This window comes from Ooceraea biroi, chromosome 11, assembly GCF_003672135.1.
Source record: "Ooceraea biroi isolate clonal line C1 chromosome 11, Obir_v5.4, whole genome shotgun sequence".
Classification (NCBI taxonomy): Eukaryota; Metazoa; Arthropoda; class Insecta; order Hymenoptera; family Formicidae; genus Ooceraea; species Ooceraea biroi.
Window position 1 is genome coordinate 705,314 of NC_039516.1, and position 11,487 is coordinate 716,800.

Here is an 11,487-nt window from a genome sequence, read left to right on the forward strand (position 1 = left end):
TATCCACATTTCTATATCCACCAAGATCGTAATTTATAAAGACCATTTGATGAAAGAAAATTCATGGAAAGAGATAGCCTTGGCAGTAAACATTCTAGGTAAACAAATACATTATTAAATGATAATGGACAATTTACACAGCTTCGCATTTCACCTTAATATGAATACCACATTTGAATAACGCGGGACTAATATGAATGTCACGTGACGTATGCCTTTAGCACTCTTTCTGGACGAAGCTGATAATATTTCTTTGAGAGCTTGTTGTTGATGGATTGGAATATTTTTTCCTGCCATTGTATCTTCTAACATTTTTTCATTTTTTGTATTAATTTTTTTAACAACAACTCCGTTGAGTGCTGGGGGTCTATTACGTATCTCTTCACGGAGTGAAAATGCGAAAAGTGAGCAAATTCACTAGGTGTTGACCAATCAAATTATAAATATTCTAGTAAATTGCTCATTTTTCACATTTTCACTCCGTGAAGAGATACGTAATAGACCCCCAGGACTTTATATTCAAAATGGAAAAAAGTTAGAAAAGACAAATGCAAGTTTTTAACTTTTTTCCATTTTGAATATAAAGTCCTGTAAAGCGGACTTTCTTTCTATCTATACTTCATTTGTGGAAAAGGATTTTTTATTCTGCACAAGCAATAAAGAGAATTTTCGAAACTGCAATTACCATCGCTATAGTGAAAAAATAGTTCACTAGCAGCTCCAGCATCCCCTTTTAGCGTTTATTAGTTTTTAAATTGTCTTAGTATTCACTGCATCGTAGTATTTATTATATTACAGAAAATGACTTGTTAATTTCCGTATAGACTTGAGAAGGATCAGAAACTTGGTCGAAACGTCGTGTAATATATATTAATAAATTTGCCAGTTCGGTCGAGAAAAAAGGAATACTTTTATTGATTCATCCTGGTGATACAAACTAATTAATTTGTGTCATAGATAAATCCAATCATTATTTGCAGAATTTTCTATTCCCGTAAAATTGTTAATGACTCTTCCGACATGTGCGGTGAAAAATACGGATGACATGAAAAACCGGTTTTCGCTACGGCTGAAGTATTTCCTGCTTTTTATTTCGTCATCGCTAATATATTTATGCTGAAATAAACATATTCATGGTATGTGAGATTGATCGTGGAATTTAATTCAGATTTTATCTGTGTTAGTCGATATTTGTTCTTAGAAATTTTTCGCAGACATTGTAACATTTTATACAATTTGGGAATTTCACTATTCGTCCGTTGTCTAATCGTTCTATTAATCTACATTTTTAATTTTCATGTTTCACTCAAAAATGTGAAGACCCTGGACAGGATTCTTGCAACTATGTAAGAGCCTGTTGACAAAGCTCTCTTTTTGACCCCCTCCCCTTGACCCCTTGAAACAGGTATCCGCAGCGGACAGACTTTTTAAATGTCGTCGGTCGATTGTCGTCCAATAGTCTCTTGCTATTCGCATCTGCCGCACATTTTATTCGTGAAGAGTCGAGTTAAGAGTAGAATTGTGAAGTATCGACTTCATTGTCCGTTCAGTGAGATGGCCTAAAGTCATCTGTATAATCATTAATATTAGATTAGGATTTGTTTCGATTTTCTCAGGTGAATGTTTTTCATTAGTGACTGTTCGAGAAGAAACATTTGGGATTAATTATTTCATTTTGTTTCTCAAGAAAACAAATTGCAGGTAATAACTTTTTCCTAAATAAATTTTCCAGATGTGAAGACTTAAAGATATCTATTATAATTATAATTCTTTTCGTGCTCTGATATTTCAAAAAGTAATAGATACAAATTTTTTCTTCTGAATAACAAATACATTATTATATCGCCTGTGCGTTATATCATATGTGTCAACAATCTTTTAATATTAATTTTATTCTGTAGACATTAACATTTGGGCATGCCTCTTTGTAAAACAATTTTGATCAAATCAGTTGATTTACCAATTAATCAAGGTTTGTATATAATAAAACTTTTAGAATATTCGGAGATATACTATATCTTTATAGTATATAGATTTTATGCTAGAAAATATTGTTTACAACAGTATATGATAATTGATAATATTTTTCTTATACTGAAGAAAATTTATGTTTGACAAACTGATCAAAATGTTACTGGATACTCTCTCGACTGGTGTCTCAATACTTACACTGTACTTTACTATACAATCTTTATTAGCATAATATTATTATTTAATATATATAGCTTATTTCAAAATAAGTTTAAACCCATTTAAGATAAAATTTGAAATAATATTTATAAATGCAGTGATATCATCATTAAAGACGCGTGATTAATTACTGTGTTCATTATGAATTTCGAAAATGCATCTTGTAATTCAAGCTTTACAACACTTCATACTTTAACTACAGTTATCCAACTTAGATACAAGTAACATATTTTTAATATTTTTACAATAGTTTTAAGTGCTACTTTTATTAAAATTAAGTGTTCTTAATTTGATTTATTTTTACTTGCGATTAGCTTAATATATAACAAACCAAACTTAACTCTTCTATTACTCAACTTCTGTATTAATTCTGTTCGCTTGCATTTTCTTGACTCTCTATTCCTAGCTAATGTTGGAAATCTCTCTACGTAGCTATCCCAGATAGCAAATAGAATTTAAAAAGAATTCTTTTTAAATTCCCGAATTAGGAAATGAAGTCTTTTTCCATCCCATTTCTATTCGAAAAGTACTCTTAAGAGTTTAAAAAGATATCATTTGTATGTCACCAGTTCTGAGTCCTTTAAATATTATAAAAGGAATTCCTTTTATGCTCTATAAGAATTCGCAATGAATTCCAAAAATAGTGCTTACATAGTATTCTAATGGAACTCTATCTAAACACTATTTCGCATTCATTGCGAATTCTCTTTTGTGTCTGAAGAAGAATTGTAAAGGTTCTTTTATGATCTATAAGAAAAATTTTTATGATCTATCTGAGAACAGTTCGTACATCAGAAAGAACTTAAAATGTATTGAATGTAATGAAGTATTTGAAATACTTCATTAATACATTTAACGTTCTTTCTGATTCAAGAGCTATTCTCAGATAGATCATTAAAATTTTTTCTTATTGAATGTCCTGAATGTAAAGAATACAGTGTAAATAAAAATATGTTTGGTTTTTATTGCACATTAAATATGTGTTTTTATAAATTACAACTACTTACACATACTTGTACGTCTCACTCTTCGATCCATCTCGTGTATAAGTTTAATTTGACAGAGAAAGAGAAAGAGAGAGCGAGAGAGCGATTGAACTTAATGCATCGAAGCATATCGCCGACTTACCAAATCAGATTATATTTTTGTGTTTGACAAAAGAGGCGTACTAGAAAGAGAGATGTATCACCGAATAATAATATATTCGTTTTCGATATGTAAGAGTGATTTTTTGGTAGCGCTACGGAACTTTTACATTTTTCTAAATTATTCGCGAGGCGCGAGTTTGACAGCGAACTGTCAAGCATATTTCAACGATTAATCCTACGGTTCGAATCTTCAGCTAGCCGATTACCAATTGAAGTACCGGTCGATAGTTGTTTTACAGTGTTAGATAGCCCACTTTTTATGAATTTGCATATCTCACGGAGATACAAGAGATATTTTTCCGTCTGATGTTTCTTTTCCCGATTAACGATCTGCAGACATTAAAAACGAAACGATCTTTCGAGGGCGAGAAAATTATTCGCTTATAGTTCACGATTGCCGATATAATTAAGATTAGAGACAGAAAATGTAATATTCATTTCTTCTTGAGGAAGAATCGCGCCTTACAACGCGCACCGCGAAGGAAGCTGTATTGTAAATAGTGAATGTATGACGAATAAGTAGTTGATGCATAGCAAAGTGAATAGCGTATCGAACAGTTGTACGTATATGTTTTATAACATATTGTTTAAAATCGCAGACATTATGTGTTATCTTTTTTTAATCGATCACTAGCGTGCTGCAGCCACTTTTTTATCATATTTTCAATGTCACTCTTCGGAACATTCTTGAGCTTCGAAATAGTTTCTGCAACATAACATATTTTGTATTGTAATTAGATATATAGATATTTTAAAAGCAGGTTTAACATTAATGTTTGTTAACCCAAACACTGAAGAAGAAAATGTTTTCTATGAACTAACCGATAAGTTGAGAAATTCGAGTGCTTTGAAATTTCAGAGTCTTTCTTTGACCAGACCAGGAATACTTCAATGCTAACTCGTTCGACATTAAGAAGCGCAACAATAAACAATAAGCAATAAAGCTGATATTTCAATATTGGTTTATATATTTATCAATATTTTAATTTAAAAATTGTTTTTTAAAACTAGGCATATACTACAAGGTTATTCGGATGATATATGTGATTGTCAAAGCCCTATGTCAACCATAGTTTTATGCAATAAATAAAAAAATAATCATCCACTACTGAACACTACCACACTATCATAATATACATAGTATTTTATCGATGGACGTTAATCCAAGCAGCAAGCAGTAATGACGTTTTAATAATGTTTTATTAATGTTCGAGATATTACACATTACAGTAGAACACAAAATCAAACTGATATCAGTTTGACTTTCTGTTCTACTTGGGAAGATGTTAAGATTTGATGCCACTTTGCTATTTATCTATATTGTGATATGTGAATGTGAGAGAAAGTGCTGGCTTAATCAGGCACATAAAAAGTTCGAAATAACGTAAAATCGAAAAAACTAACCTTTGACAATGTGTAGTCACGACGGATTCCTCCTTGTTCTCAGAACAATTATTATAAAACTGGCTTGGTAATTGGTAAAAACGGACCCGAGCAAAGACCTACAAATCGAAATCAGAATAAGATGTAATCAGCACCACGTGCACGATAAGGTTATAATAAGTATTTGCAATAAATTAATTCAGCAGAATAGACCAAATGTTTTACCTTAAAACTCTGTAACCGCCTCTTCTTCTCGAAAACCTTTGTCTATTGTCACTGGTACCTGCGTCGTTTCCACTCCAGTTTGATGCATCCTACGCGCGATCGTTCCGGAAGAAAATGCTGATAGCAATGATCGTTATGAACTCGAGAAGAATTCACCTTTTTGAATTCTTTATGAATTCGCGTAATTTGTTCAAAATGTACTCAAAACGAATTCCTTTCTGATATTTCAGAAAGAATTTCATAAAGATATAACTTTTGACTTCTTATGGAGTAAATCGAAGGTGTTTTGAAAGAAGTCTTTTTCTATTCATAATAGGTTTGAAAAGAATTCAATTTTGACGCGCTGCGGACAGTTGATCGTCGATGTCGCGCAGCTACGACGCAGACAATCGGTACTCGGTAGAGAAAATAGCGGTCGTCCTCACTATTTTCTGCTTCCGCGTCGGCATTGGAATATTGTACGTGTTTTCTTGACGGCACAGACATAATTTACGAGATGTTCCTGCCGAGAAGCTTCACGGCAAGCATATCTTGTTCGTGATATATTACAGAAGGAATGAATCGGTATTTCTTGATTTCTACACAGTCAGAAAACCGCTAAGCGATAGCTGTTTTAATGCAAACGATACCGCAATAACGACTTTTGAGATGCCAAAAGACGTTTCTTCACTATTGAAGCTCACTCTTCTTCTCTTGGCAGGAGAAAAAAGCAAAGTATTGTTAATATTTGCCATTCTTCGGTAGAAATTTGCAGAAACAGAAAGGAGACCTCCATATGTCGTAATCAATACATTTACAGAATGACAGGATTTTTATGAATTCGCATTACTGTTTTAACAAGAAGACTGTGTCCTGCTAAGAAATTACTACTTCGGCAAAATTAATCTTAAATTGCATCGCGTTAGATTAGGAGTAATAATTCATAACGGCTACGAGTTATCTACGTGGAGAAAACATGAATATATGTACTAAATTAAGAGATAAAAGAGAATACTCGAGAAACAATAGATACAATCATGCCATGTTACGCAGTCTTCCAAAAGTCCATAAACAAACCCAGAAGACTCAAGCTCAAGGGATTTAATGTCTCTTCCTATTGCTCTACCGCTTCAAGACCTGTTTTATCGAGGTACCTATTTCTCGGCATCTTCTTTTTCTTTCTTGCATTTGCACTATACATGCTTTGCAGATCGAAGTTATTACGTTACGTATATTTTGTAGTTCTGTAGTTCTATAGTTCACGATGTTGCTACAATTGAAAGAAGAAATTATATCCTATAATATAAATTCTAAATCCTATTCGACATGTTTAGTAATTGAAAATGCGTCGAACAAGTTTCGTGCTTTGGTGCTGCGCTAGTTTCCTCGTTGTCGCACCGTTGGAGCTTCAGCAAAATTCCACGAGCAACGATACGACGGAACGATATGAGCCTCTCAAGCTCATGGAAGATCAACGCGTCGAGACGAAACACGTGCAGAATAATTTGCGTGAAAATTTTACCAAGGATGATAAAGAGATGCGTCATAAATTCTTCACTAATATTGCAAAAGAGAACCGCGAAGACGATAATGTGACAGAATACGAATTCAATGAGGGTGTTACGAGAAACTACGAAGACGACGATCAGATGTTAGATATCAACGTGAACACTACGGAAACCAAACGCAACAACTGTACTACATCACACGAGCGGCATGGAGACCTCAATGAAAATAGCAAGAACAACACGGAGTGCGCCAACAGCACTTGCATTCGGCTTTGCTGTCCTCGAGGTGATCGCCTGATAGAGGAAAAGTGTGTTGCTGGAGAAGCTAATTATTCGTTTCCAATCGTTCACGGGAACGCAACGACTAACAACAAAACATTGGACCAGATGTTTCACTTGATTGTCAACGATCCATGCGAAGACGGCCGGTTCGTGCTGAATGAAACTGATAATTCTGCGGACGACGGGTATTACTTGTTCGCCAACGGCTCTTTGTATTATAAGGAGCTTATCGATCCGGAGACCTATTGCCTTGCTTTAGTGAATCGGGACAAGTACGAGGTGACCATATGCGAGCCAATCCAGACATATCCGATGTTTTTAACTGCAGGTGTTATACTATCTGTGTTCTTTCTGTTTGCAACAGTCGTAGTGTACTCTATTCTGCCGGAGCTTCAAACTATGCACGGCTATACGCTACGTGCGTACAGCGGCGCGCTATGCATCGCGTACATATTCCTTGCAGTGTACCAACGGAGCACATTGTCTCAATTAGGATACACCTACTGCCTCATAATAGGTATAGTATGCGCAAACTGTATGATAACATGTACGAAAGAATACATCTACACACGTAGACGTATAGAGCTTGATGTACAACCAGGATTAATATATTGCCCGGTTTTTAATCCCGGCTTCTATCTTCCACATTAGCGTTGCAACATTAACTGGAATAGCGCGAGAGGCATGTGAAATAAAAATAAAATACACAGATATAGAATCTTCCGCTATTTCTTTCGTGTTTGTGTTGCATAGTATGCACATATATAGCCATTTTATATTTGTCATTCACATTTTTCCTGACGCTGCTTCTCCCGCGCGCGAGCCAAGGTAAAAACAAATGGAGACCTAGAGTGAGAGTTACAAAAGTTCAACTGTATATGGAAGGTCTGTGGCCGAAACCGGATGACAGTAATGCACTCGTTAATACACTAAAATTTTACTATCCAACAATTTAATAATATAAAAATGATTAAAACTTAATGATTCAAAAAATGTGACAAGTAAATCTAGTTAATATTTAAATCTTGAATGCATCTTAAGATCTAATTAGTTTGACTTCAATTGTACAAAATATATTTTTGCTAAAAGTTTCAAAAAACTACCTCTTAAAAATCGTTTCTCAGATATTGATTGTTGTCCATTTCTTTTAATAAGAAAAATATTTGTCTAGATAAATCTAAATTGATAATACTATAAGATATGTGCGAAATATGTAACACACATTCGAATTTTTACCCTTGCATTTTTATTTTATAATAATTTACATACTTTAATTCAGTATTGACAAAAATTTGTTAAATTTAACATTCTTGCTTGAAATTATTGATACAAAAGGAGGGACAACCTGTTTTGATAAGTATATACACACACGCACATGCACACATACACGCGCATGCGAGCATATAAACAGAAATAAATATGTCTTATCGTTTAAATGTTTCACATTTAAATACGTTTGAAATATGTATTTAAAAATTGACATGCCGTTTGTTTGACTATTTCAGCCTATTTCCTTATGTTCTCACTTACGGCGAGCTTCTTTTGGCTGAATATAATATGCTTCGATATTTGGTGGATATTTAGGTAATTAAATTTTACGTTACGTTTAAGACAAATATGATAAAAAACACTAAATTTGTGCTTAAAAGAAGAAAAGCTTTCATTGGAAGTCTTACTACATGATCTATTTAACTTTCTCGTCATTGATTAATATTAATAGTGAACTATATTTCACAAAAGAAAGAAAACTCACACATCACGAGGAAATATGAAACGTCAACGGAAAAAGAAATTCCTATACGCATTGTACGGATGGGGATGTCCTTTTATCTTCATGTTCATATGTACCATGATTGAATTCGTTTTCGATGTGCCAGAGAATTTCATCCGACCAGAGTTTTGCATTCGTGAATGGTGGTTCGGTAAATGACATTTTTTTGCCATACAGTTATCTATTTAAATAAAACTGTACTAAAGTTTCCATTAAATATACAATTACAATTATATATTAATTAAATAAACTTACAATTATTTACCTTTTGTTTCAGACATGCATACAATAATGTACTTTGATTGGCCCTTTAATATCATTAACGTTTGCAACATTTTCTTATTTATTTCAACGGCGTTGACTATGGCACGCCATAAAAAAGATACCGATCAATTAAGAAGTGCGGAGAACAAATGCCATAATGACAACAAGAAATGGTTTGCATTGTGATATAATATTTTATAGTTTATGAAGATAGAAAAAGTGTTTTGTTTGTCTGAATGATTTAAGAAATGTTTTGAGATTCTTGATTATTTAAAAATATCCTTCTCTCTCTTTATAATTTTAAAATAGATATTTCTAAACTTGTTCAGTAATATATAAAATAGTTATTTTAAAATTATTTTATATATGCTGGAATATGTGCTATACTACCCAAACTAACAATCGAAATAATCAATCGTTATATATCAATTGTTAAATAATCAGTCACAAAAAGAAAGCAAAACTGAATGAATTTGCTTGTAGGTTCATAATGTATCTCAAATTGTTCTTCTTGATGGGCATCACTTGGGTTACAAAGATAGAAGCTGTTTATTTATGGATATTCAACCTATCAAAATACTTAATGTATTCCATAGACATGATAAACGCTCTTCAAGGCATTATTATCTTCATCATATTCGTTTGGAAGAAGAAAATCAGATTGTCGTTGATGGAAAAGTTGGGTTGTCAGGACAGTTTCTTGTTCAAAAATTCAACAAGTAATAATGGGCACAGCACTGCAACTTCACGTACTTCATTGACGGTATCTTTGCAGTCGATTGTTCCTTGTAGTCAGATAGACAGCGGTACGAAAAGTTCATCTAATGAAGCTGATACCAACACAACATGACGAGAGAAGATTTCATGTTATATCAGGCATAAGTTAATCAATGCCACAATCTAATCCGCACCTCATATAAATATTTTCTAAGTACATTCTAAGTTCCAAGTGCATGTATTCTGATCACAATGTCCAAATTTATTCCAAAGTTGATCGCACCAAGTACTAATCAGAATCCCACTTTTGTTTCAATGTGATATTATACTTAATTTTATGGGTGTAAGATCAACCAAATTTTAATAGATTCTATTGGGTCATTAAGTATGAAACTTTACAAATAGAACATAAACTTTTGCATTTTTTGGCACATGGACATGATTTATTTTCAATCGAAGTATGCGCCCATGTTATCTACACACTTCTGCCATTTTAGTGGTAGTTGGTCTATGCCTCTACTATAGAAGCCAGGAGTACGGGAATCGATGAAGTCGCGGAAGGCTGTTTCGACTGCCTGTTGAGAATTGAACAATTTTCCCACCAACAAGTTGTCCAAATTCCGGAAGAAGTGATAGTCGGTAGGTGATAGATCTGGTGAATATGGTGGATGACGGAGAGTTTCCAATTCCAACTCCTGTAGCTTTGCCACGGTCAGTCGTGCAGTGTGCGGTCGAGCATTATCATGCAACAGGATTGGCATTGACCGATTGACCAATTTCGGTTGTTTAATAGCAAGTTGTTGCATCATTTCGTCCAGTTGCTTGCAATATACTTCAGCCGTTATCGATGTACCAGGTTTCATAAAGTTGTAGTAGATAACACCTGACCTGGACCACCAAACAATCACCATAAGCTTCTTTTGTGTAATGTTGGGTTTCGCATGATGTCTCGGTGGTTCATCAGCGTTCAACCACTGATGTGAGCGTTTACGATTGTCGTAGAGTATCCACTTTTCATCGCAGGTCACAATTCAATTCAAAAAAGATTCATTTTTGTGACGGGAAAGCAAAGAAAGTGAAGCCTCTAGACGTTGCGCCTACTGCGCATCGGTCAATTCGTGCGGGACCCATTTGTCCAACTTCTTTATCTTACCAATTGCAGCTAAATGAACCAATATGGTGGGTATGGAAACATTGAATATCGATGCCAATTCACGTGTACTTTGAGATGGATCGGACTCTACTACGGCTCTCAAGTGATCATTATCCACCTTCGTCTTTGGTCTTCCACGTGGCTCATTAGCGAGGCTGAAATCTCCATCTCTGAAGTTTTTGAACCAATTGCCCACCGTTGCTTTAGTAGTTGAACCTTCACCAAATACAGCGTTGATATTACGAGCTGTCTCCGACACTGTGGTTCCACGGCGGAACTCATATTCATAAATCACACGAATTTTGGATTTTTCCATAGTTCTATAAAAAAGAATCCACCAATAAAACTAATGAAGATATTTGAAGAAACAAATATGACATTTGAAGAGCGAACATACATCTATCACACTAACCTAACCTGATACTGACGTCTGGCGCCAAATTTGAGATAACAAATGTTAAAGATGGCGCTTTTACATTTGTAAAGTTTCATACTTAATGACCCAATAGTTAGAATTTTTAAAGTTGTTCCAAAATAAATATAGCATGAGCTTTCTATTTAAAATCGAAACAGTAATAATCCTGCATATGCTTTAAATAAAAAATATTAAAAAATTAAACAAATAATCTTTCTCACAGTTTATTTTATATAATTGTTAAAAACAAATCGCTTGAATATTAATATAAGTATATGAAATGTTTTACGTTTTAAGTACAAATGGTTGTTTTATTATATAATAAATCAAAACATAAATAGAAATATGTAACAAAATATGTTTATATATATATATATATATATAGAATGTCTTTCACCGTGTCCGACGTCTAATCTCCATCCTCTGCAATCCTCACATTCCTCCGGGCTCAA

At 33.8% G+C, this 11,487-nt stretch overlaps 1 protein-coding gene and 1 long non-coding RNA gene across 2 annotated transcripts; one reads left to right on the plus strand and one right to left on the minus strand.

The window, feature by feature from the left end:
• Positions 1 to 3,134: 3,134 nt before the first annotated feature.
• On the minus strand, positions 3,135 to 5,039 carry LOC105274646. The gene is made up of 3 exons (XR_893108.3): positions 4,947 to 5,039; positions 4,743 to 4,840; positions 3,135 to 4,044 (listed from the first exon to the last, which is right to left on the minus strand). It is a non-coding gene; the product is annotated as an uncharacterized LOC105274646 (long non-coding RNA).
• A 1,203-nt stretch (positions 5,040 to 6,242) lies between these two features.
• Positions 6,243 to 9,777, plus strand: LOC105274647 (G-protein coupled receptor Mth2). Its single transcript, XM_011330948.3, has 5 exons — positions 6,243 to 7,232; positions 8,221 to 8,299; positions 8,456 to 8,637; positions 8,764 to 8,923; positions 9,234 to 9,777. The coding sequence occupies exons 1-5, from the start codon at positions 6,269 to 6,271 to the stop codon at positions 9,598 to 9,600; spliced, it is 1,752 nt and encodes a 583-aa protein (XP_011329250.3). The 5' UTR covers positions 6,243 to 6,268; the 3' UTR covers positions 9,601 to 9,777.
• Positions 9,778 to 11,487: the final 1,710 nt, after the last annotated feature.

Bases quoted from the DNA above. Each gene is read 5' to 3' on its own strand.
- LOC105274647 (XM_011330948.3), top strand. From the start codon at position 6,269: ATGCGTCGAACAAGTTTCGTGCTTTGGTGCTGCGCTAGTTTCCTCGTT. The intron at 7,233-8,220 runs GTATAGTATGCG...TGACTATTTCAG, and splicing joins CACCTACTGCCTCATAATAG to CCTATTTCCTTATGTTCTCA. The intron at 8,300-8,455 runs GTAATTAAATTT...ATTTCACAAAAG, and splicing joins GATATTTGGTGGATATTTAG to AAAGAAAACTCACACATCAC.